This window comes from Nilaparvata lugens, chromosome 3, assembly GCF_014356525.2.
Source record: "Nilaparvata lugens isolate BPH chromosome 3, ASM1435652v1, whole genome shotgun sequence".
Lineage (NCBI taxonomy): Eukaryota > Metazoa > Arthropoda > Insecta > Hemiptera > Delphacidae > Nilaparvata > Nilaparvata lugens.
This window is the reverse complement of record NC_052506.1, coordinates 89,071,416-89,095,018: the sequence shown is the minus strand read 5'-3', so window position 1 is coordinate 89,095,018 and position 23,603 is coordinate 89,071,416. Positions and strand designations below refer to the sequence as shown.

Here is a 23,603-nt window from a genome sequence, read left to right as displayed (position 1 = left end):
CACCTTCTGGATATCCTGAGTGAGTGAATTCGATATCTTTCTCTCATATGAATATATTTGGTTGAAAAAGGCCTGATAAATACATTCATTTTGTCATTCATTCCTAGTTTATGGAAAATCTAATTTAGCTTGATCATATTAATCGGTAAAAATGAAAATGAAAGTGACTTATGATCACCGATCGTCATAAATCATGCTGGAAATAGGTTTGCATGATTTTCAAACTTCTAAGCTTCTTAAAAATAATTGGAATACAGCCTTGATGAGAGGTTTCTTTAGAATATGTCTTTATTATTATTGTGCCATCAATAATAATTATCATTATTGAAAGAAAATCCAAATTATTAATTCATTAGCATCTGAATAAATGCATTATCTCAGTCATTCCATCTGTATTGTGACATTCTGTGTATTCTATGATTTGTTGATGAGTATTTTCTATCATATGTGAACTAAGTGAGTGAGTTAATCAGGCTCATGTTTCACATGAGTTTTAACGAACTTAAGAAATATTATAGGCCCTGTTTTACATTAATAACCTTGAAGCAATTATATGCGATCTGTCAAAAATCTGCATAGCCTATTAGTTGTAATTGGATATAAATTTAAAAAGTGAGGGGACTTCAAATTTTTAGTTCAAAGTGTTATAATTAACGTACGTTAGTGATCAATATAACTAGTGGTTCTGTGAACCTCACAGATGTGGTTCTAAGAATACCTCACGCAGTATTCTCATCCTCAAGTACCTGATTGAAACTATAGACCTTATAGAAATACAGCAATAGACTGGCTTCTCCACACATCTGTGTAATCACTTGTCAGCTGATTTATGATGAATAATTCTATAGTCTGATTTTTACGGTAATATTGGCGTATGAAGGAGGCTCCTTTTTCCTTTTATATTATCCTTCAAATGCAAATTTCCAAAAACCTTGTATATACGTCGACGCGTAATTAAAAAAGGAACATACCTGTCAAATTTCATGAAAATCTATTACCGCGTTTCGCCGCAAATGCGCAACATTTAAACATTCAATCATTTAAACATTTAAACTTTAAACTTTAAAACATTAAAACATTAAAAAATTAAAACATAAAACATTAAAACATTAAAACATTAAAACATTAAAACATTAAAACATTAAAACATTAAAACATTAAAACATTAAAACATTAAAACATTAAAACATTAAAACATTAAAACATTAAAACATTAAACATTAAAACATTAAAACATTAAAACATAAAACATTAAAACATTAAAACATTAAACATTGAAACATTAAAACATTAAAACATTAAAACATTAAAACATTAAACATTAAAACATTAAAACATAAAACATTAAAACATTAAAACATTAAAACATTAAACATTAAAACATTAAAACATTAAACATTAAAACATAAAACATTAAAACATTAAAACATTAAAACATTAAAACATTAAAACATTAAAACATTAAAACATTAAACATTAAAACATTAAAACATTAAACATTAAAACATTAAAACATTAAAACATTAAAACATTAAACATTAAAACATTAAAACATTAAAACATTAAAACATTAAAACATTAAAACATTAAAACATTAAAACATTAAAACATTAAAACATTAAAACATTAAACATTAAAACATTAAAACATTAAAACATTAAACATTAAAACATTAAAACATTAAACATTAAAACATAAAACATTAAAACATTAATACATTAAAACATTAAAACATTAAACATTAAAACATAAAACATTGAAACATTAAAACATTAAAACATTTAAACATTGAGAGAAATGCCAAACCGTCAACTTGAATCTTGGACCTCACTTCGCTCGGTCAATAAAAGGTTTCTTCCATCAATTATCCATATTATTGGAATATTAAGTATAATATTATCAGAATAATTAAGTTTGTTTTTTGGTCCTGCAAAATTATGTCTTTTATATATGTTAATATTTCCTATTTTAGTGATAATGTGAAATACTTCTTTGGTTTTGAAGCATCTGAATTTAAAAATCTACTTTGTGAATATAATTAAGGACTGAACATTTTGTGAAGTGAAACTTCTACACTAACTACAAGACTTGAGCTACATTTACGCCAAATTTATTAACAAAATGTGTATTTCTCCGTCCTTATAGATTCTTTTAGATTGAACATAACTTATCATGAACAAATGTGTTTGTCAAGTGTTCCGTTCAGTCTAATAGAATCTATAAGGACGGAAAAATAAACATTTTGTTAATAACTTTGGTGTAAACGCAGCTTTAACCAATTTCGGACTATGTACTGTAATCTTATATAAATTTGAGAGAGTAATAGCACATGGTAACCTTATTTTTTGCTCCCTATCATGTACTTAATTTATGAATAAATAAAGAATCAATTATTGAATGTGAAATAAATAAACAATATGTTTCAGTTGCAAATGGCCGAAACTGCCAGCTCGCAGCCTGCTCACCGACTTCCAACTGCTGTTGGACGAGGAGATCCTGGAGATGCAAGTGAGCATAGCACACGGCCGTCGACTAGTGACCAACGCCCTTTCCGAGCACCGCAGTCGCATGAAACTGCTATCTGGTCACAACTCAGCACTGCAACGTGTGCAACATGTCGCATGCAACACGCAACAGGACAACGAACACCGACCGCGTTTCGCAATGCACAAACACAGACATTGCAACATGTTGCGTCAGTCGGTTGCTGTCAAGCGCAAGAACTTGTGTCGGATTCATCATCCGCTCAAATACTACCAGCGTTTGTCCAACAGGCATCGACACGCTGAGAGGCCCAGCTTTCCAAGTATGGTGAAAAGCGAGGAGCCGTCGCAAGCTGTCAAGACTGCTGCTACAAACCCCAAGAAACATCTCCGGTACAGGTACGCTCGTATAAAATAAGAAACTTTATTGTATGTTTCATTCTGTCCTTTACAAACTGTACAATGTTTATGACTCATATAATATTCTACTTACAGATACCTGTTTGGTAATAAGTTGTATTTGTTGTGCCCGTGTAATTTATTGTATGTTTCTTCAAAGTGAATTGTGACATGGATATATGTAACTTCTATGTTCAACTGGTCCAATATAAACTTGTAACTTGAAACTTAAACTTCAATGAGTTTGTCGTGATGGATGCAAGACAGCTTTACTCCAAGGAGATACTATGCAGATTTCACAAGAACCCAACAACATTTCAAACTAGAAACCACAACCACAACACCAGATACAGGAATCTTCTCATCACCAATGTTGCAAGGAGGGCACTATACCAGAGACATTTCAATCATTTAGCACCAAAATTATATAATGTACTTCCTGCAAACTTTCAACAGATTAATCTTCCTAGAAAGTTCAAAGCAATAGTACACAATTGGTTGATGAGCAAAGGAAGACAGAACATAGAAAACATTATTTCAAATAACAACTAACCACCTAATGACTTACTAAACACTAACTAATTGATAATACACACAAAAAACTAACAAAAACTACTCTAGAACATGGTACGCCATAGTGGAGTAGGTCAATTTCCACACAGAAAAACTAAACAAGTAGAGAACACATTATAATAATCTATTGTATGTAATATTGTAATTTATCTAATATTTTTGTAATTGATGTTGTAGTTTTAGTTTTTTGGGAAATAAACATTTATTATTTATTTATTTAAGCTAATGACTTACCCACACAGGCTCTCCTGCAGGTGTAAATTGAATTTCAATCAATCAATCCAGTTTCATTTTGCCAAAACAAATAATAAATCAAATTACTTACAATATATCCAGAACAAAAAAAAAATTATAATACAATTCCACTTATTAATAGGAACTGGATTGAATAAGATCTTTTCTTTACTCTGGCAAAACAAAAGTACCACTTGCTGAATTAAAACTAATTTGTATGCAAGTGGGAACAATAAAAAAAGGTTTTTGGGATGCTCCATTCACACACAATTTCGCTTGATTTAATTTTTAAAATATCCATAAAAATTTAAACTATTCCATGATTATCAATGTGCTCTATTTTCATCATTATTGCATGTGCTATATAAGCATAGAAGCATAGTTATACATGGACGAATTTAACCATATCATTTACTGTAACAGTTTCAACATTGATAATCAAATTTAATTTTCTACCTACAGACGATTTGATCGGATCTACAACTTCAAATCCAAATTCGATTACAAAATGACTCACAAAATCTGAATGAGACTGGATGAGCAATGGGCAGGTATTTACGTGAACTGAAGCTCCAATTCGTGATTTATGGTGATATTCCGCTCCACCATAAATAATAATCTAACTCAAATCAGGAATGAAATAATGAGTCTAGGAAAATATTGAAATACACGCTATTTTGACATTTCATTTCTTCGATTATTGTTCTTATTTATAAACATTGTATATTGTATTGCATCTACCTAATAAAATTATTGAAACCCGTAATCCGGATTCCTTAAATTTTACCGCATTAATAATTATGTTAATTGCTTGTACTATTGTACTACGGAATACGGTGGGCTCCCTATTAAAAAAGTAGGCCTACTGTTTATAACAAACCTTTTGATGAACTCATAAAATTCCAAGATAAAACTTATACAAACTTATAGAAGTGGTTGGTTCTAGTTTTAAAGCCTTATTCCTATATGCATTTCATGACAATATCTTCATATCTTGAAACTTTGAAGATAGAACCGTTCTCATAAAAAAATGGTCTTGAACTAAGCTAATTTAGTGAAAGAGATAGTGAAAATTCACAAAAGCATAATAAAATTAATTGTTATTATTGTCTAGAAATGAACTATTTCTGAGCGTGTTGCTCACTTGTCAAATTCAATATAGAACGTGCATTTTGAAGGTTTTGAAATTAGTCTCAGATATTATTGTGAATTAATGAATTACCTATACCTGCTTCATTGGAAACAAGGAATTCCACTTTGAGTTCATACGTGGTTGAGGTAGAATATTTAGGGTTGTATATTTTTATAGTGCTACTCCATATTGAACAATACATTTTGCACTGTGATATAAATATATGGTTTCCCACGAGCTCAATATGTGCGTAATAATTTATTTTGTTTTCGGGTTTCTCCTGAATTTTCCAAACGTAACTAATTCTGCACATGTAGCACCTGTAGTAACAACCTACTCTGGTGATGTGAGAGGATTCTTTATGCAAACTGAAAATAACCGCACAATAGAGGCTTACTGCGGTATTCCATATGCTAAACCACCCATTGGTTCCCGCAGATTCGAGGTAAAAAAAAATGTTTTTTTAAAGTTTTTTTTTTAACAACTGTTTGTAAAACACTTCTCTAATACGTACTGAAAACTAGATCAGAATAACTGATTTTTGGGCAGGGATGATATGATATATCAATAATTATATCTAATATTATAAGTCAATATCAATAGCACTAAGACACCAGTAATGAACCAAGTTCAAGTTCACCTGGAAGACGCTTGATTTTCAATTTTAAACCTACAGTTAGTTCTAAAAATTGAGAATAATTGAAAATTTTTCTGAATTTGGAAATGTACTTGACAATAGTATTCTTATTTATTTTTTCCATTCTAATAATAACATAACTTATAGCAATATAAGAATAAATTTTAAATATCAACCCATATTTGTGTCATGGTAGCAAAATATTATAATTCAAACAATTTTTCAAGCAATTTCTAGTATTATAATAAATGATAATGAATAAATAAATGATTGTAAGATTTTATATCTCTCGCTCAATATCCAAATTAGACATTGCAATAACTGCGCAATAACATTACAATATGGAGAGGCTTGGAGCTACAAAAGGAAATGCTCGAGAATGATCCACCTGAATGCTTTATTTATGATGCGGCCAAGTATCAACTTTGATATACAGGGTCCTGAGTGTAAGTTATAAAATTATGATTGTAATTGAATAATTTAATTACAATGCACTTTTCACTTCATATACTATGTTTAAAAAATTGAAGATTTGAGCGTCAAATTTTAATAATTTTTCCACATACGGTAATGGTTTTATTCATTTTTTTCCTCTTATGTTCTCTAATTATTTTGAAAAACAGGATCCAGAGCCGTTTGGGAAATGGCACGGAGTTCTGGATGGATCCAGAGAGCCAAACAGATGCATGCAAAACAGTATTTCTAACCCTGGAACACTTGATGGCTGTGAAGACTGTTTATACTTGTCTGTTTATACACCTTCAGTAAGTAGGCCTACATTGTGTTATTCATGTGGTTATTTGAAATTGATATAATTTATTCAAGTTCCCATAAACTGATAATTTATAAATGTACTTATTTAAGATTTATTTATTTCGAAGTTCTATGTATGAGCAACTGGTTTTAACATTCATTAAGAGGATTATTAGTTTGTAATTGTAGAGTTAGTTTGTTAGTTAACACATTATCCTTTCAAGGTCCATTATCGCAGATTTTCGTAAAAGTTACATATTCAATTGTTTGTATATAATGTATGATAGTGTTATATTTCTACTCCTGTATTGATAAATTACAATAAATAGATACCGCATATACAGAACAAATTATGATTAATATTTTATATTTTAGTCAAAAGGGAATTATTCTGTGATCATTTTCTTTTACGGAGGAAGCTTTACGAATGGGTACGCCAGTACGGATTCTTATGGATCATCCAAAATACTCACACAAGATGTTGTTCTGGTTATTCTAAATTACAGACTTGGGTTTTTAGGTGAGTATGAAATTATTCTGTTTTATGTAAAGGACTACGGTACCACTGAAATTTCAGATGTTATAAAACCCGTTTAAAAATATAAATTGTTATGAAATTTGTAGAATGTTTAAAATTTGTTTCATTCTTTTAATTCTTACTTCAAAACTTTTCAATTATCCCCTCTTTTATTAATTTTTTTCAATTATTGATGATTTATAAATTCTTATGTATATTTCCAAATTGATTAATTTTTCAAGTTTCATTCAGGAAATGCAATTGCAAAGTTGCGTTTACAGCTTAACAGCAAAGTTATCAACAGAATGTTTATTTTTCCGTCCCTATAGATTCTATCAGATTGAACATAACTTATCATACTCATGATGAGCATATTATGTGTTTGTCAAGTTCCGTTCAATCTAATAGAATCTATAAGGACGGAGAAATAAACATTTTGTTAATAACTTTGGTGTAAACGCAGCTATATCTACGTATGTTGTTTGTACGTATTAGTTGTACGCCTAGTATTAGAATTTTGTATAGGAGGGATAATGATATTAAATTAGAATTTAAAGGGTGAATAAAATCCAATGTTTATTATATTGGAAATATTTATATAATTCGAAAGGTTATTTGATTCAGAAGAAAAAATTTTCAACCAAAGTATTTTTAATTTTTATAAAAATAAAGTTGTTTAAGGTTAAGGAAAGATACTTTATTTGGTTCCCTCCAAGGAAAAATAAAGGCAGTCAAACAAATCAATTCAAATCTTTCCAATATCAAGAGAGAATGAAATAATAATGAATTGAGAGCAGATTATTAACAGATAGCAAATATAGAGCTATCCTTATAAATTCACATCAGGCTATGTATAAGAGATGCAAACTAATAATACCTACATATAAAGTTAATTATTATTTTTAGGATTTGCAAGTTTCAATCACAAAAATTTCTCTGGAAACTATGGACTGAAGGATCAATCATTAGCAATAAAATGGGTGAAAGAGAACAGTAGGAATTTTGGAGGAGATGATTGCAGAATCACTGTGATGGGTCAAAGTTCTGGGGCTGCAAGCGCCCATTATCAAATCATAGCACCACGGAATTTCGGTATGTAGAATAAATATTGCACTGCATGAAAATTGATATTCAACTGTTCCAAGTGGTGACCATATTGGTCATATTCACAGTGAAATTTACTCTCGAATGTTATCATGCATTATTTGAAAGGTATCTTTGAGGCTATATATTTATAAAGAATGCTGACTATTTACAATGAATCTTAATGCTATAAAACTCGGAGGAACAGGAACAAGTCAACATCTGTTGAATACTGAATTCTGTGATTTTTCAAGTATCAAAAATTGGCAATAAAATTGATTTTGGACACTCGATAATAAGTCATAAAATTGGCCGAAACTGGTCGTGTCTTCGAATAAAGCATGAAGGGTGCTAGTAATTATATTAGAAAAAAATATATGAAGTAGTCTCAGCTTGACAGAAATTGATAATAATACAATTGATTAGATCTATGTAAGATCAAACTTTACAGTGAGGTTGTCCTACTAATCTGCTATAATGAATGGGTAAAATAGGAGTCTTTTTTCAAAAAATGATACTCGAGACTTATTCATTAGTAATGATTGTAAAACGTATAATAAATGAAATGGAATAAATAAAGTGAATTGATTTGAGCGAATTATTTTTCTTTTGCATTTTATCGATGTTTAATTATCTGCAAAATTATTTTCCTACAGATACCTTGAAAAGTGACCATTTCTACACTGATTGCAGGCCGCAAAGAATCACTTTTCCGCACTAGTGCGCAAAGTGAGTACTTTGCGTACTCCAGATTTGCAGCATGACAACGCAAAATAGTTAGTAGGTTGTATGGAGCACCAGTGCAGGAAAATCAAAATTAAGTTGGTAACACTCATAGTGAGGCCCACGTTATAATGGCAGTGGAGAACAGCATTGCCTTGCCCTTATGTGCCTTGATTATAGTCATTTCAATGCTTACATAACATAAACCCCCTTCAAGCTGTCACATACATTTTCAATTGAATCACTAATCATTATAATTCAATTATTATTATTCAATTTTAAATAAATTAAGGTTTTTATTAATAATAAAATTACACAGAAAAACATTTGATGGATTTCAGGGAATTTTACCCATAATTACCCACTTTTCTTATTCAATGGTAACTGTAGGAAAAATTTAATGTGAAATACGTGCGCAAAGTTCGTTTGCTGCACTCAAGAAACCATTCCGCACTCGCCTATGGCTCGGGCGTAAACGTTTCTTTCGGTGCAGCAAACTGTCACTTTGCGCACTAGTTGCACAAATAACTATTCTTTAATATGTGAATATTTCTTATTTTAGTTATAATAATGTGAAATATTTCATCTATGGTTGGTTTTGAAGCATCTAAATGTGAAAATCTACTTTGTAAAAATATTTAGTGGCTGCAAATTTTTTGAAGTAAAGAAATACAAGACTTAACCTATGTGTAACCTTTCCTAAATTTGTGAGAGGAATAGCACAAGGTTACCTTATTTTCCTCTCCCTATCATTTCGATGATGTAATTATTGTATGAATAAATAAGTAATTATTCTACCGTTTAATTGGCAATTTCAGGCATCATAAAGCGAGCCATTCTGTTGAGTGGCACAGTAGACTGCCCGTGGGCGTTTACATCAAGATTTGAGAGTGCAAGGCTGACAGCTGAAATGGGCAGATTGGTGAATTGTACTCCGAGCTCAGCCAGTGAACTAAAGAGTTGCTTGTGTGGTGTTAATGGCTCCGAGTTCGTATTCAAATTGGCTAAATTCCAGCAGGTTAGTACCGATAGCCTATGCAATGCACCATTTCTTAAAAAATCTGGTGTGGTACACTCACACAACTTTCCTTGCTCATTGAACTGTAAGCCTCATTTGAAAAACGAGAATAATTTAGGGGAATAACATAATGACGATTGGCGGCAACATAATTTGAAACTACGATCAGACTACTGTATATTATGTGTACCATATTATATACCGTAACTGTTTTCAGAGTAATTTTTCCTTTGTGTAAGTTGTGAAATTCGATGATTCTTTTAAAAGTCGTCAAAACAGCTGCTCTACAGATGAAATATCTCGTCTGTGTGTTCTTTTTATGAACCTGTTCTACCTACCTCATGCACAAGAAGGAGGTTACATAGGTAGTCCATTTCTCAAGGATGCGGCGAACCCCCATTAGTTTCCCAGGAAGGAGACTCATGCCAGTTAATAGAGCTGATAAATAACTATACATGGTATGAAGTTGAAAAAAATCGGTCAAGTCATTTTTGAGAAAATCGTGAAAAACATGGCTTTTTAGTAATTATACGCCATTTTTCTCAAGAATATTACGGAGCTCCTGTGATTTTCCCAGAAATGAGACTCATGTCAGTTGATAGTGCTTATAAATAGCTATTCATGGTATAAATTTGAAAAAAATCGTTAGAGCCGTTTTCGAGAAAACCGTGAAAAACATGTTTTTTTAGACATTAACTGCCATTTTGTCCGCTATCTTGAATTTAATTTCATTGAATTTCTTGTTGTCGGATCCTCATGGTATAAGGACCTTAAGTTTAAAATTTCAAGTCAATCATGGAGTTATAGTGTTCACACACAAACACACACACACACACACACACACACACACACACACACACACACACACACACACACACACACACACACAAATACCCAAATAAAAACGTTTTTGGACTCAGGGGACCTTGAAACGTATAGAAATTTAGAAATTTGGGTACCTTAATTTCTTTCGGAAAGCAATAATTTCCTTACCTATGGTAATAGGGCAAGGAAAGTAAAAAGGATGAGTTATTGGGAATTCAGTGAGCCCTCCACCCCCCACGGCTGGAGAGCTCACTCATGAACTATTATACTGTTTTTACTTTCCTTGCTCTATTACCATAGGTATACCACTGTATTGCTTTTTAAAAAAAATTAAGGTACCCTAATTTCAAGTTTTCTATAAGTTCCAAGTTCCCTGAGTCCGAAAACATGCTTTTTGAGTGTTGGTCTGTGTGTGTATGTGTATGTGTGTGTGTGTATGTCTGTGTGTATGTGTGTGTGTGTATGTCTGTGAACACGATAACTCCATTCCCAATTAACCGAGTGACTTGAAATTTTAAACTTAAGGTCCTTATACTATGAGGATCCGACAATAAGAAATTCAATAAAATTCAATCCAAAATGGCGGAAAAAAGGCGGATAATAAATAAAAAACCACGTTTTTCACCGTTTTCTCGAAAACGGCTTTAACGATTTTCTTAAAACTTATACCATGGATAGCTATTTATAAGCACTATCAACTGTCATGAGTCTAATTTCTGGGGAAATTGCAGGAGCTCCGTAGTATTGGGGTGAACCCCCCCATTAGTTTCCCAGGAAGGAGACTCATGCCAGTTAATAGAGCTGATAAATAATTCTCATACACGGTATAAATTTGAAGAAAATCGTTAGAGCCGTTTTCGAGAAAACCGTGAAAAACATGTTTTTTTTTTGTAATTATCCATAATTTTTCTCAAGAATATCACGAAGCTCCTGCAATTTTCCCAGAAATAAGACTCATTTCAGTTGATAGTGCTTATAAATAGCTATCCATGGTATAAGTTTTAAGAAAATCGTTAAAACACACAGTTTTCATTAAAACCGTGAAACACTTGGTTTCTTAGTAAATGCGCCATTTTTCTCAAGAATATTACGGAGCTCCTGCAATTTTCCCAGAAATAAGACTCATGTCAGTTGATAGGGCTTTTAAATAGCTATCCAGAGTATAAATTTGAAAAAATCGTTAGTGCCGTTTTTTAGAAAACCGTGAAAAACATGGTTTTTTAGTAATTATCCGCCTTTTTTCCGTCATTTTGAATTGAATTTTATTATTTATTAATTTCGTATTGTCGGATCCTCATAGTATAAGGAACTTGAGTTTAAAATTTTAAGTCAAAATTAGGTTAATTGGGAATGGAGAAATCGTGTTCACAGACATACACTCACACATACCGGTACACATACACACACACAGACCAACAATCAAAAATCATGTTTTTGGACTCAGGGGACCTTGGAACGTTTAGAAAACTTGAAAATAAGGGTACCTTAATTTTTAAGTATTGCTTTCCAATTGTTAAATTTCTCAAAAATGGCTTGATTTTTTTCAAATTCATACCCTGTATTTATCAGCTCTGTCAACTGGCATGAGTTTCCTCCCTGGGAAACTAACTGGGGGTCCACCCCATCCTTGAGAAATGGACTTTGTTACCTCCTTCTCGTACATGAGGTAGGTAGGTAGGTAGGTAGGTAGGTAGAGCAATTTATTCAGAAGAACACATAGTCGAGATATTTTATCTGTATAACAGCTGTTTTGACGACTTTTAAAAAATCATGGAATTTCACAATAATTTACACATTGTGAAAGGAAAATGTACTCTTAAAACAATTTATAAATACAATAGTATGATTGCAGTTTTATGTAGCCTCCAATCGTCATTATGTTATTCATAATGAATAATATAAGGTTAACAGTAATAACATTAATTATTACTGTTAACATTAATAACATTGGGTTAAGTCTTGTAGTTCTTTACTTCACAAAACATGAGGCTTACAATTCAATGAGCAAGGAAAGTTGTGTGAGTGTGCCACACCAGATTTTTGAAACTTGTGGTTGAGGTGGTAGCTAGAGAACGCTTAAGGTTTAAAAATAACCCATTTAGTTGATACCATCAGAGACAAAAGTATACCTCTAAATAAGTATTATTTTCTCTATGAAACCATTCAGTTATCATTCCTCCAGTACATTATGATGATTTCACATATGAATTGCAGGTATGGCCCGGAGTACCTGCGGTACCTTTTCCTCCTTGTTTGGAGTCGAATGATAACGAGAACGCGTTTATCACTGAGGAGTCTTACTACAGAAGAACCTCTCGTATGGACATAATGTTGGGCTCCACAAGTTCGGAGGGCACTATTAATATAGCAAGTCAGCTTATTTCCAAGATATATAAAACCTAATATCAAGTCTCTATAGTGAGGTCCACGTTATAATGGAAGTGTTTGATTAGCAATGGTATTGCTATCCATGTTTATCATTCAATAAAGCAGATAGCGTTATCTCTTTCTCGCTTTGCTCTGTTGCCAGATCGTCTTTTAACAATATAGAATTAATAATTAATTAAGAAAATATTTCATCTTAATCATTAAAATTCATTATGAAATTATTGAAAAGTATAATTTCTTGCTCAATAAAATATGATTGATTATTTTAAACGAGAATGTACAGTTAATATTACATCAATAAACCTGTATCAGCTACAGTCTACAGAAGGCATTGACAAAACAGAGGATCGGTAACGTTGTTCTGCTATCTTTCTCCACTACCATTTTAACGTGGACCTCATTATAAACTTGCTACACTCAAGTCATTTCTACCAATTTTGAAGAATTATCTGTTCATGGTCTACAAGTCCGCCTAATTTTATTTCTGTGAATGCATCATTCATAAAAATAGAACATCACTCACACAAATCTACATTACACAGTATTCACTTCTAATATTTAATTAAAAAGCTAAATTTATATGCTATTTTTGTTATTTTATGAAATAAATAATCATATAGTTTGGTGAAATTTTGAATTTCAGTGTTGATGCAAGCAACGAAAATGCACTTTGATACTGCTTTGGGGAAATTGGATAGGAATTTTACAATAGTAATGCCAGTTGAAGGTAATTTTCAAAATGATCCAAAAGCAAAGGAAAGAGCTTTACAATTGAAGAAACAATATTTTGGCAACAAGTCAATAAGCAATGAAACACTACAACAATTAACTGATGTGAGTAGGCTAATCATAAATAATTATTTATAATAATAAATATTATTATTAAAAAAGATAATAACTCTCAAGTAGTTTAGCATTTCTCTTAGTGAACATTCGTTTATCAAATCGCGATTTATTTTTTGGAAAGATTTAATACTGAATTTATGTATGTAATCAGAATTATTCAATTATTCGTTTTTTCATAAATAAGTAAATGCTATATAATAATTGTAATCATTTTTATAGTTTGCAGTCTTAGCGGTAAAGTTTCCAATTGATACTCGACAGGTTCATCATTACATAGCTTGATGCTAATTTATGCATTATTTTTTCGCAGCTTTACAGTGATATGTATTTTCTGAATGGCACAAAAACTACAATAGAAAAACACAATGGAAAAATACATATTTATGACTTTGGATATGAGTCACTATTTTCTGTTTCGCAAGTATTTTCAGAGGATCCGAACTACAAGAATGGTGAGCTAAAATTGCACAGTCCTGTTGATACAGTATCAATTCAAATTAACTTCAATAATGATACTTGGTTGAGTTGATGTAATATTGAGTTACGGTAAGATAGTATTGTGCAAACTACCTAATGGACATGACCTACGTAATATTTGGACAATTTAAGACAAAATTATGAAATTGAAGAAGTTTTGGGCAATAGCCTATTTTTTCTTTTCCGACTACTGTATTGTTTACTCCATCCAAGAAATAAATAAATAAACTGATTAATCTATTTGGATTAGATAACAGAGTTATCTTGGAATAATATAATACGTAAATGCCTTACCCCATTTTTATTGCAATATTAATAACCAATTATTATCGATAAGCTAATACTTATAATGGGTAGCCGTCTAGTTGTCACCCCGACTACTTGACACCTACTGGACCAAAGGTGCCAACTAGTCATGACCGTAAACGACTACTTGACACCTCGCACCCTCGCGTCAGGGTGTCTCCCCCGACTAGTTGTCACCTCCTTAGAAAAGAGATAAGTAGACGGGGATGGCTCACGTTCACATGACACCTTGAACGCTGGCGTCAAGGTGTCACCCCGACTACTTGTCACCTACAAAGTTTGCACAACTTAAACCCCTGCGGCGTAGGGAGAAGGGATCAAACAATTTTTATTACTGGTTATGATGTAGAATTGAATTCTAAGCATTTTTGGTTCAGTAACATTTTCCCGTCAAATGCACGGTTCGGGAGATATTCGCCGTCTTTGCAATTTTTAGGACAAATTTTTTCAAGTTGGTTGAAAACAGAAAAAAATGGATAATAAGCCCTTTTGATAACTGAACCAGATGTAGAACACAATTCTAAACACATTTTGTTCAGTTATATTTTCCCGTCAGACGCACCGTTTACGAGTAAATTGAGCCTAATGCTAGGACAGTCAAATTTTCATCCATCAATGATATGGCAGATGGAGCTATCAGTCTGGTTATCAAATGAGGTATTACATGAATTCTGGTGATTAATATGAGGATAAATAATTATTTATATACACTTGTTTCAATACAGTATGTTTCTATACTTTTTATTGATTGCACCATGGTTGAAATGGCTCACTCATAAAGACATGATGTTGAAAATATCGTATTATATCAAAATTAGGAATCTTAATGCCTTTTCATATAGAACTTGATAGTTAGGCTTCATTTTCCAACTTTCAAATGAAGAGCCAGCTGGAATCGTGATTTGTTGTGGAGTGGATTGAGGGGATAGGTTGTCGTGATCGTAAAGGACTACTTGTACCCTCGTAAAAATATACCATTGCCGTCAAGTTGTCACCCCGACTACTTGACACCTACTGGACCGGAGGTGCCAACTAGTCCTGACCGTAAACGACTACTTGTCACCTCACATCCTCGCAACAGGATGTCCCCCCGACTAGTTGTCACCTCCTCAGAAAGGAGACAAGTAGACGGGTATGGCTCACGTCTACTTGCCCCCTAAAAACCGGTTTTAAAAGGGGACAAGTAGTCAGGGTGTCAAGTAGTCAGGGTGGCACCTAGTAGCGTACCTCTTATAATATATTATACTAGCCGTCAGGCTCGCTTTGCTCGCCATATCTGTCTGGATCTATACCCCGACTGGATCGTCCAAAAATGAGATCAGTGGGCTCGCTTCGCTCGCCTAAAAGTAGACCTCAGCGGAACCTCTGTACCGTATTCTGGATCTCCGACTGGATTGTCCAAAAATGAGATCAGCGGGCTCGCTTCGCTCGCCTGCATGTAGACCTCAGCGAACCTCTGTACCAAATTTGAATGTAATATGTCAATTTCATCTCGAAAAACACCTGTGACTATATCGGCGTATCTTTGGCGAAAAAAATTCTTCCACCTCAGCTAAACCTGTGTACTGAATTTTTTTTAATATATTTCCAACAATTATTGAAAAAGGTGAGGAAATGCAGAAAAGCTGAGAAAACGCTAATTTTGGGCGTATCTTTGGCGTTATTTCAAATTCCTTCTAACACAACATTATTGCACCCCAGCTGAGCTTCTGTAGTAAATTTGAACATTTTCTGTTTATTTGTTCTCGATAAAGCTGAGAAAACGCTAAAAAACGCAGATTTTGGGCGTATCTTTGGAAATTTTTCCAAATCCGTTCTTATTGCGCCTCTAAAGGGCCAACTGAACACACCTACCAAATTTGAAATGTTATGTCATATTTTATCATATGTTAGGACGATCAAGTCGGGGGTTTTCAGACTAAACGTCTGGCTAAACGGATATGGGAGCGAAGCGAACCTAACGGCTAGTAATATAATATTCCCAGGAATAGCTCTGAAGTAACAGTACCCAATCAATTTTTCCGTGATAAATCAGGACCTCCTAAATACCTATTTAGGAGGTACTGGATAAATTGGTATTTAGGAGGTCCTGGATAAATGCATTTGAATCTTCAACTTGGTGCCAACCTAACAAAGTCAACTTAACTTAATACCAACCTGACAAAATTTTTAATTTAGTTACCAGAACAAATGTTTCGAAGAGGCACTCTCTCTAGATTATAGTTCTATATTAACATATGGTATGGACATTTCAATTATAATTTCAAGATATTGGAATAAGAAGAATATACATGCTAAAAGACGAATTTTAAACCCTTAGAACCACCCTTAGAGTTAAAATATCGCCAAAAGATTTCTTAGTGCGCCTCTAAAGGGCCAACTGAACATACCTAGCAAATTTGAACGTTTTTGGTCCAGTAGATTTTTAGTTCTGCGAGTGAGTGAGTGAGTCAGTCAGTCAGTGATTGAGTGCCATTTCGCTTATATATATATATATATATATATATATATATATATATATATATATATATATATATATATATAGATCTTCTTGCGGTGAAATATAAATAATCCATGTTGTAGAAAGAAGTTTATATATTCTATTCTAATCCAGTTCTGATCCAAATGATTTCAAAATGTCTATGTTAATTTCGAACTGAAAAACTAATGAACAAAAAGCTGTTGGGCTAAAATTATTGAAAGTGATGAAAGAGCCTATTTTTTGGAGAAAAGCAGTTTTGGGCTAAGCATTTTATTCTCTCCCGATCATAATAATTATTATTCATCAATGATCGGTAAAATTATTGTTATTCCAGTCATATCAATTTATTGTATCAACATTTTTTCAGGCGCTTGTCATGGTGATGATCTTCTATATATGTTTCCATTAAAATTCATTTCTCAATTCCGTGGAAAAGAGTCAGACAAGGATAAGGAAATCAGCCGAAAAATCGTTCAATTCATTGTAAACTTTGCAACTCATGGGTGAGTTATAAACAGGGTGAAAGATGGAATAATTAAAACTACCTATATAAATAAAATGACTTGATTGATCAGAATAAATCTGAATATGTAAGATGACTCAATTAATAAAACATGTTATATACAAAACTATGAGAAGAAGGGAATTAACTTGTTAATTTATTTAAAGAGTATTGATTAGCCCTAGAAGATATCCTATATTATAAAGAAGTTGAAATAACACAGAAACCGAGCATTTAGTACTTCAGGCGGGTCTATGTGATTACTATTTTGATTTAAATTTTTTTACAGTCATGATAATGCTTTTTGTGGGAAAGGTAGTGAATATAAAAATTAAAAAAAGGAGAATCAAAACTAGCTCGTTAATAATATTAATACTATTATTATATAATAATAATTAGTTCGAATTACCAATAAGAATAGAACCATAGAGAAAAGATAGCATAAGAAGATATTCCTTGGTATAGGACGCTTATGTTCCAATTTTCACTGTTAACTGAAGCCGATAGTTCACGTATTTCTTTTTCGTGAAACCATGTGGCACAGGTAGTCTCTCATCATACCGTTCTTACACTCTCACTCGACCAAAACAGTAATAATAGTCAATAATCGATTGCAATCGGATTGAGTTAGGTAACAAGAAGTTTGAAATAAGGAACATTGAAGAGACCTATACCATGGGTACTTCTGATACTGCAAATTTTTTTTTTTTTTTTTTTTTTTTTTTAAGATTACGTCCTAAAGACTCCAGTCATGGAGTATAAGACAAGTCATGTTATTACATAATAATTCTAACACTAAGTAGTTCAACCTAGTTTAGGTTTGAAAGGAATTCTTGTACACTATAAAAAGCTCTATCAACTAAATATTTTTTAATTTGTTTTTTGAAAATCTTCAAATCATCATTACTTTTCAAGATTTGAGGTAGCTTGTTATAAAATTTCCTACCAATATAATCTGGTTTTTGTTCAAATAACCTACTATTGTGACCCATTATATGATAGTCTGCTCTGTTTTGCGTATTATACTCATGAACATCTGAATTCTGGATCACACCACTCGTTTTCACATGCATTACAACTTCATATACATACAAAGATGCCACAGTTAATAGACCAAGCTTTTTAAATAAAGGCCTACAAGAGTCTAACCTATTCACTTTCTCTATACATCTGAGTGCCTTCTTTTGAATCTTAAACACCCTGTCCATATTTTGTTGAGATGAATTACCCCATACTAAAATAGCATACCTAATATGAGATAGTATAAGTCCATGGTAAGCAGTTAACAGTAGTTTTTTATCATTCAGCCTAGCAAGCTGCCGCAGGACAAATACCCCAGATGATATCTTATTACATATCCTCTCAATGTAAGGATGCCATGTTAATTTCCTGTCCAATAAAATTCCCAAGAATGCTACTTTCTCTTCTTGGTCTAATTCATTTTCCTCTACAAACACATTTATTTCTCTATCCTCTACTGAATTATATTTACTTTTGAATTGTAGGAATTGACATTTCTTACTATTTATTGTTAATTGCCTTTGCTTCAAGAATTGGACAATTGACTGTACTCCAGTAAAAGCATTTATTTCTAGACTATCTAATAAATAATTGTTAAAGATAAGCGATGTGTCATCAGCAAACAACAGAGCTCTGTGATCTTTTAACTCTTTTGGTAATTGGTTCACATACAACAGAAACAGTAAGGGACCCAGAATTGAGCCTTGAGGTACTCCAGCCTGGACCTCCAGTTTTTGAGATTTAATTTTTACTATTTCATTCCCATCCACCTTGGTAAGCTCAACACACTGGTTTCTACCTATGAGATATGATTCAAACCATTTTAGTTCTATACCATTCACACCTACAGTTTTTAGTATTTCCAATAATATTCTATGGTTCACACAATCAAAAGCTTTGGATAAATCAAGAAATATTGCGGCTGCCTTCTCACCTGAATCTATTATATCTATTAGTCTTTCAACAAGGGATACTATTGCAGTCTTAGTAGATTTCCCTTTCTGGAACCCATGCTGTTCATCACATATGAAATTAATTTCTTCCAGGTGCATCAATAGCCTATTTAAAACTACTCTTTCAAAAATTTTACTTATTACATTTAGAATACTAATGGGTCTATAATTTTCAACTCTTTCAGAATCACCGCTCTTGAAAATTGGCAAAATTTTTCCTTGTTTCAGATCATCAGGGAAAATACCCTGCTCTAGTGAAGTATTAAGGAGATGCAATAAAGGGTCCAGTAATTCATTTTCACATTCTTTTAAAATTTTGCTTGAGACCCCATCCAATCCTACTGTTTTTTTGTTATTCAAATTTTTTATTATTCTTGACAACTCATCTCTTGATAATGGATGAAATTTAAATACCTTTTCAATGGCTCAGCATTTAATGTAGTTGTATTACAAGTATTAGTGTTCAGTGACTTTTGGAGATTATATGCAACCTGTTGATAATACTTATTGAAAAAGTTACAAATGTCTATACTATCATCCATATAATTTCCATGTTCATCGATTATCCTAGGGACATTAGTAACTGTATCTTTTTGAGCTGCTCTCCTATTTCTATTAATTACCTCCCAAACAGCAGAGTTAAAATTGGTACTAGTTGTTAATATTTCAGCTGTTTTCTTACACTTAGCTTTCCTCACTTCTTTTGCATAGTTTTTCTTTAGACATTTGTATTTGACTTCACTCGGAACATCCCTCACTAATTTAAATTCCTCATAAGCTTCCCTAACAATATTTCTTTGAGTAAGAATATCTTCAGTTATCCATTCATCTACTTTGTTCAATTTACTTTTCACTTTGACTTTTTTTATTGGACAGCATACACTAATGTGAAATCTTAGAGTATCAATGAATTGCTTATATTTGTAATTTAGGTTACAACTGTTATAAACACTACTCCAATTTTCTTGAAGCAGTTCCTGCTTCAAACAATTTATATTTCCTAGCTCATATTGCTGAATTTCTTTCACAAAAGTTTTTTTTCTGCTTGGATTCTGGCCCTGCAACTTAACATCTAAAATTTGATAGTTATGATCTGATAGATCTGAGCTACCTAACCTGACATTACAACCTTCTATATTTGTGAGGATATTATCAATAATTGTCTGTGAAGTTCGAGTTACTCTTGTATATTCGTGGACCTTAATTTCTAAATTATTCATATTAGTAATATCTCTAATATCCTCTGTCATTTTATCCTGCCTGGCAAAATCGGTATTGAAATCTCCTACCACTATAACATTTGTGAAACGAGCGGTTGTAATTTCCAAAAGTGTATGGAGCAGCTCACAAAATTTTTGCCAGTCTCCATTTGGTGACCTATAGATACCTAACACTGCTACCTCAAATCGATCATCAATTTTTAACCTTAGTCCTGTCACCTCTAAATCCATCTCAACAGAAAATCTCTTAACAAAATCCAGTTCATAAGTTTGGGTATGTTTAGCATTGCTAGTGAATATACATACACCACCACTTCTATGAGCTATTCTACAAAATTCTGATCTCAGTGAATAGCCTGGAATCCTAACTTGATTTATTTCCTTTATTTTTAAGCCATGCTCTGTGAAAATAACAATGTCAGGATCCTCCTGTTTAAGAAATACTTCTAATCTGTCAATTTTGTTGCGAAGATACTGAATATTTTGATGATAAATACTAAAAACCTTACCATCTTGTGCTACTCTATCTCTAGCATTTGTAGCTATTTCCCTTTCCCTGTTTTGAGCCAATTTACTAAAAAATCGTTACCGGTATTTGTTTTTTGACTGTTTTTAAACCAGAGGATTGCAAACGGCTTTCAATCAGCTCTGCCAATCTATTACAAAAGATTACTTTGCCAGATCGATTTAGATGCAACCCATGATTAGTGAAGTTATGTCTTTTCAGCCTTTCATTTAGAAAACAAATCCCCAGTTGTTTAGAATTCTTATTTTTTAGGCTGTTGATTGTATTATGGATTGATTTGTTTGTCGAATTGATTGCTTCATTTAATTCTGGCCTATCAAACCTATTAGGAATAGTACTTATTATTAAGTTTGTTTTTTTGCTGAGTGGCACAATTTCCTTGATTTTTTCTGTTACTTGAGGAAGATGATTCAAGTTAGGTTCATTTATATTATTTGAGCCACCCAGTACAATTAGATAGTCATTTTCATCAAAGTCTTTAGTTTGTTCCCTAGCTGACTCTACAACTGCATTAATTGATGCACTTGGCTTGAAAAAACATTGGACATCAAATTTATTTTTCAATCTTTTATCAAGGAGATCACTGCAATCACGTCCATGACTGGACGTCAGTAGCAGAACTCTCCCTTTCCTATCTTTATTTCCCTCAGCTATATTTTTGGTTGCTGTCTTCAAAACCTCACTGTACGTTTTATTTCGACCATTTTCAGAGCATTTCCCATCATTTAGGTTAGATTCTATTTTTTTGCATTTGGACGGAGGTTCTATCATACATTTAGTATTATCAAATTTAGATTTTAGTTTCTTTATTTCCTCCGACATTAGACTACATTGATTCTTTAGATTTAGTATTTCTTTTTTATGGTCTTCATCTTGTAATTTTATAATCAGTTCCAAAGATTTAATTTCTTCTACCATCCCTAACCTTTCTTCCTCAGACGTTTTTAGAGTTACTTCTAATTGGTTTTTTAAATTAGTGTGGCTACTTTGTAGTTGAGCAACTTTTTCTGCTAAAGTAGTTTGAGGAACTGGGGTTTAAATATTGACCGAAGAACTAAATATAAGAAGGAATTTTGTTGAGTGAAATGTGAAACAGTCCAGAAAACTGTAAATCTTACATTATTAACACTATATTGGAGCGGCTAGCTAATATAAGTATAATATAAGTATTATAAGTATAATAATAATTAATCTTATATTGTGTAGTGTATCCATTGACATGAAGACTACTGCAACAGAGCGAATATAATTAGAACTGATTGCATCAACTGCCACTCAAAAATAATAATTGAAGTGATTTTCCTCCTTTAAATTCTGATACTGTACTCGAATAAAAACATGTTTCAATTTTACAGTGATCCAAACCCAGTCGCAGAAACAACAAACTGGAGTCCAAACACTGGGCACCTCGAATATCTATCGATAACCCGAGAAGGAAATTTCGAAATGAAAGCAAACTTCCCACACAACGGTGCAACTCCAGTTGAGCCCTGCTGTTCAAATAGATATTGTTGCCCAAACTGATGCTCCTCCCCCCTATACATGTAGATAAGGACAGGTTTCCTTGGATAGAGCTCCCTTCATAATAACATGCCAATGGGGCACCAATTGAGTATAAAATCATTTTGTAAATTTATATTTCAAATGAGAAAATATTGATAAACAATTAAAAATAATATGCCAATTGAAAAAGGGGATGCCACTCAAGTATGGAAGTATGTTGTAAATTTATATTTCAAATAAGAAAATATTGACAAAAACTATCTAATAATATTTATAATAATGTTCTACGTATTTATATACTGTATTAGTATATACTTTTGCTGATGAAGCTTCATAAAACATCTAAATTCGAAAATATGGTTTGTATAAGTATTATTGGACTGCAAATATTGGCCTATTTGGCTTATATTTAATTTTAGGTGAAAATGTTACTGAACATCAATTGTAGAGATGTTTATGCTCAATCCTTTCCACTTGAAAGCTTTTGTTTGATTTGTATCTGAAGCCTGATAATTAGGAATCTAAAATCAAACTTTGCATAGATGGGGCGGTGCTCATTATTGTTCTGTCAAGCCTGGCTATGTTATTATTTTTCTTTTAGCTGTTTATAACGTGTATTTGAATATGGAAATTGATGAGGAATTGCATTTATTCAAATGCTAATCGATAAATAATGATAGTAGAGCAACCTCTGTATAACGAAGATGATTATCCGGAGAAAAAATTCGCTGCAGAGAGGTATTCGTTATTGAGAGGTTGCTCGGTGAAGAAAACTGCCACACTCTTATGGATCTTATAATATATCAAGGGCGGTAATTAAAATGATTTGGGCGGTAGTTAGTGCCTTATTGGCCAAACATTTGAAGAATATACCACTCTCATCAACATTGAAATCGTCTTTTGGCTCATAATACAGTATTTTCTGAGAACGTTTTCTGAACTTTTCTAAGATCATTTTCTTTCCAGAATTCACAAGAGGGTACATATCAACACTAGCACTTTC

The 23,603-nt window shown here is 32.4% G+C and overlaps 1 protein-coding gene across 2 annotated transcripts; it reads left to right on the top strand.

Moving 5' to 3' along the window:
* On the top strand, nucleotides 1-23,096 carry LOC120350628 (esterase E4-like). 2 transcript variants are annotated; one of them, XM_039424985.1, is made up of 10 exons: nucleotides 1-19; nucleotides 6,082-6,222; nucleotides 6,587-6,731; nucleotides 7,635-7,820; nucleotides 9,353-9,552; nucleotides 12,592-12,748; nucleotides 13,409-13,599; nucleotides 13,922-14,063; nucleotides 17,244-17,379; nucleotides 22,453-23,000. In XM_039424985.1, the coding sequence occupies exons 2-10, from the start codon at nucleotides 6,145-6,147 to the stop codon at nucleotides 22,619-22,621; spliced, it is 1,404 nt and encodes a 467-aa protein (XP_039280919.1). In that variant the 5' UTR covers nucleotides 1-19; nucleotides 6,082-6,144; the 3' UTR covers nucleotides 22,622-23,000. The 2 variants fall into 2 exon arrangements, with proteins under 2 accessions (XP_039280919.1, XP_039280918.1); XM_039424984.1 differs by lacking the exon at nucleotides 1-19 and adding an exon at nucleotides 4,949-5,266 and having other exon boundaries at nucleotides 22,453-23,096.
* Nucleotides 23,097-23,603: the final 507 nt, after the last annotated feature.